At 38.0% G+C, this 4421-nt stretch overlaps 1 protein-coding gene across 1 annotated transcript in view; it reads right to left on the bottom strand.

Annotated features, from left to right (window-relative positions):
• Positions 1–327: 327 nt before the first annotated feature.
• The window catches only part of LOC107732998 (death domain-containing protein CRADD-like), a 10441-nt gene continuing 6347 nt past the window's right edge, over positions 328–4421 (bottom strand). Inside the window, 1 exon segment of the mRNA XM_016544493.1 lies at positions 328–772. Within this exon segment, the coding sequence (XP_016399979.1) occupies positions 477–772 (296 nt within the window). The 3' untranslated portion in view covers positions 328–476.

The following is a 4421-nucleotide window of genomic DNA, read 5'->3' as shown; positions in this document are numbered from 1 at the left end:
AAAATCATGCATGATCCTACGCAGACGCTACAACACGTTTTCACTCACTGCTGTTCTGGGGGATTTTACATTTAACATTTCCTTTCATAGAGCTACTACCTTGATTCACTCACATCTTGTTCCAGCAGGTAAAGAAAATATAAATAAAATGTATAAATAAATAAAATGTATTTAAGGGTAATGTCAAACAAAAATGGACACTTTTAAGGGCAATACAAAAGATATTTCGGAAGCATAATTAAGAAAAATTATTTTAATATTAAAAGACATACTGTACATATAAAAAAAACTGTATGACATGATCAATTTCATAACTTTTCTAGCCATATTAGACGTATAATGGAGTTTCAGTACATTCCTGTGACAAAATACAAATAGTCACGCAAGGACACTGTCTGTTTCTCCTCCTTCAGTGTCTGTTGTGTTTTCCACAGCTCAAGAGCAGTATGAAGTCCAGAAAAACACAACTTGTTAAGTCACACAAACACCTGTTGGAGGTCAGATGGCGGGATGCCTGCGGCCTGCAGGCTCTGGAGCAGCCGCCGCACTGTGGCTTCTCTTCCGTTCCTCTGCGTCCACATCACCAGCCCAGCGAGCACCTGACTCTGAACCGCGAGGGGGTGGTCGGCGCAGCACCGGTACAGATCTGCTGAGGACAGACCCAGGTCTAGCAGCACAGACTTCCACTCTGAACTGAGATGAGCGGCCAAGCGATTCAGATGCTGCGAGGTTGGAACAGTCGGAAGGATGTGGTCAGGAACACCACACTGAACTGAAAACAAAAAAACAACATATGATTTTGAAGAACTGTGTAACACAAGCACATCTCATTTAAATAATTACAGCACAAAACCAAACAACAAATATTGTAAGGAAATCGGGCTGGGAATCGTGCGATTGTTTGCATTCAGAACTGGTTCCATTTTTTGTAACCAGGTGATTTCCGTGACATTCAGTTCTGTTAAGGGTTCTTTAACATCTCCTATTGTGTAGTCCGTTTTGGTTGCATACAACAACATACAGCATGACCAGTGTAGTCCAATTCATAAACAAATGGGTGTTTTGAACGGATTTTTTTTTTTAATTCTGTGAAAAATATGTTGTATTTATAAAAACATTAAAATATATGACCAAAAATAGTAGGTATGTCAAGTCCGAGGTCTTAACCAACTGAGTTTAAGATGTTAATTAATGTCTTGTCATGTTAATTTTATGTTATCCTCCATGAAACACATGATGTGGATTCGACTGTACTCGGTAAAAAAAAGTCCAAAATATCAACGTCCATGTCATGATAGAGTACATTCTAATATATATTAGAGTTGGGGTACTTGGACTCGGACTGTAATTATGAATGAACTCAGGTGTACTCGATCTTGACACGGATTCTGACATCTGCTTTTTTTGGTAAAGTTACATATTGTTAAACTGAATCAGAATCATTCAGAAATATCAAATTTGTTACGATTCCAGGAAAATAAGAAACAAACACTGAAAGCAAAAGAATGTAAGAGAATGAGGTACAGCATGTTTTATTCATATATGCTTCACCTTGTTCATGCACTCAGGTTGCCACTGAACGGCTTGAGGTGACAAGCCATGCATGTGTAATTTGGACCTCAGCAATGGAGGTTTGAGGGGGTCGGGGGACAGAAAACAGCATCTCTTATATGATGTAAGCATATTTATTTGAATAACTCACACTGGCACTGCACCATGACCCTGAGTGGAACAGCTCAAACTGCTGAATAAAGTGTGATATTGACAACAATCCAGCAGTGATAAGTCTCAATCTACATGAAGTCAAAACCTATGTACTGGATTGACCGAGAATTTACATATAAGACATAAAATTCATTTAAATTAAAATAATACATAGGCCTACATATAAAAAAGCAAAAACACCATTTAATCATATTGGAAGAGAAGGACTAGGAAACATATTTAACCATTCAAAATTTCTAGGTGGCGACATTAACATCCAATCTTTCTGTCTCTGTGCAATAAAGACACGTCAATGTTTTCGTCCCAAGAGAATAGAGATGTGTTTTATTTGAGCAGTGGGGATGAATGGAGCAAAGGTCGGTTTGAGAGTTTGTTTTGAGTGTTCCCAAATTCTTCTACAAAATCAAGGACGTCCATTGATTTCTGTCGTCAAGAGACAGGAGTGGCCACACCAGGCCATGAGAATAACAACTCTCTATCTCTAAGGCAGGACGTTTTAATAGCTTCTGAGCAGAATCTAACACTCTTGCGATGGACATTTCAAAAGTCCTCTCCTATAATCTTCTATAAATGATCCAGATTGTTCAGAAACACGTTTGAAAATAATCATTATTTTTGCAATTACGCTTGGTGACACTAAAAGGTGCAGAAATTGCCCACTTCAGCTTTAAAGGGAGCAGAAATAATTCCTCTTCACTGTTACAGGCGGTCAAATATCCAAGTGCAGTAATTCTCAGCCATGGATTTGGACACTTTGCGGTAGTTCTTTACAGCTTTAAAGCTTCTAGACCCCAGAGACAAAGAAGATTAGTGTGTTGAGGGGGCCCAACCATCAGCAAAAAACACCACAAAGAGGATTTCACACAGCGAGTGCTGGTTTAGTAAATAGGGGTGAGCTGGTAAAGATCCAACTGAGCCATAACATGTCTGTGGCAATACTTTATCTGATTAATGGCTCATGGTGGTGGAGGTACACAAAGGAAAAGCAGAAAAAAGACAGTCAGAGACAAAGAGAATAAAGATAATGTATAGAAAAGTGTTTTCTATTGTGCACTATTTTCTATTAAGATTGTGCACTCTGACGGATGCAATTAGTTAATTCAGTAAAGAGATACTTTAGACGCATTGTTTGTGAGTGTTTTTGACCAATTCATTAAAACATCTGACACATAAAAGTTCTGTGGTCACATTCTCTGTTTGTATTTTTTTTGTGTACAGTTTTGCCATTGTACACAATATATTTGCAGCCATATTTATCACCCCTGTTCATTTTATTTTGCTGACAAAAATATCTGATAATAGGGTTGCCAAGAAAAAAAAGTATAGAATATAGTGTAGAAAGACCAGAGAGGGTGCTCTGCAAAGAACATTGCCTGGGCTTCGGCGAAATGCTTAACTTTTCTGAGAATTGTTTCTTTTTTATAGGATGGAGCATTCCAGCTTCAATTTCCATGCGTACATGTGGACACTTAACTCCAGACTGCTGGAGGGAACAGATTGTGCACTTTAAGAACGTAAAGTATGCAGAAGCCTTGATCTGAGGGGACAGTTACAATACCTTAGTCTTAAGAGGCTGTATGGAGACACATGTAATTCTGATGTACAGCATATATAGCCTATCCATCAGACTTTTGTTATAAGAAGAGTCCGTGAATGAGTGTATAACAGCGGAAAGTGTTTACATAATTACTTAAACATCCCTGTGAGAGGATGCTTTAGATCTGAAGGATTAGGAATATGTTTTTTTCAAAAAAAGGCAATAAAAATACAGAGGTGAGCAAGTGTGAATTTCCGAAAACGGGCCACTCTGTCTCTCTAGGAAAAGTGAATTTGTTAATTTTAGGCAGGGTGATAGTGGACCGCCCACACACGGCCTCTAGGGAACAGCAAGCTGTGTCGTATCTCTGTAAAATTCCACGAAAACTCACAATAAACCCTGCTTTTCAACAAGAGTGACGTCACAGGACAGGGCTTGTTTATCTGAAGTTGAAAAGAGGGAAAGTCACAGGCGTAAAAATCACCATAATATACAATATAAACTAGAGAATTTCACATCTAACCACACATAAATCTGCAGGATCGCAATGTGACATTAATGTTCCTGTTTCCTCTTGAAGAGAGATGGGGACAGTAGGGGAGGGTTCACCAAGGACATTTAGGCTCAATACAGGTGCTTGTAAAGACAAACATGCTCTGGACATCATGCTAACGGCTGCAAATTACTTCAAATGGACTTCAAATGAATATATATATATATAAGCATAGTTACTTTATTATTATTACAGCCTCAAATCAATTTTTTTATTATTAAAACGGTCTGGCTTCCTCTGAGGTTGCACATTTCATACATTCAAACGTGATTTCAGAACATTCCAGTTTTTATCAGGCTTCAAACGTTCCATCTCATTCCTTATGACCGCTATTCTGCTGCCCAAGGAAGGAATTCCAGTTGGATAACTGGATGTGCTCTAAACTGAAAATGCTGCAGACTAAAAAATAAGATTACACCTCTTTTCAATGGAAATGTCCGGTCAAAAATATGTGGCTTATGCGTGTACATCTAAAGAAAAAGAATGGAAGGAAATGTTAAGTTTACCTAAGAAAATACATCCTTTGTGGAAAGTATAAACACTGACACAAGGACTATCAGACTAGAGCTATTAATGTGAATTAAAAACATAATATATATATATATA

Source organism: Sinocyclocheilus rhinocerous, unplaced genomic scaffold (assembly GCF_001515625.1).
Source record: "Sinocyclocheilus rhinocerous isolate Xijiao unplaced genomic scaffold, SAMN03320098_v1.1 scaffold400, whole genome shotgun sequence".
In the NCBI taxonomy this organism is placed as follows: Eukaryota; Metazoa; Chordata; class Actinopteri; order Cypriniformes; family Cyprinidae; genus Sinocyclocheilus; species Sinocyclocheilus rhinocerous.
Note: the sequence above shows the minus strand (reverse complement) of the source record. Positions and strands in the feature narration are given on the sequence as shown.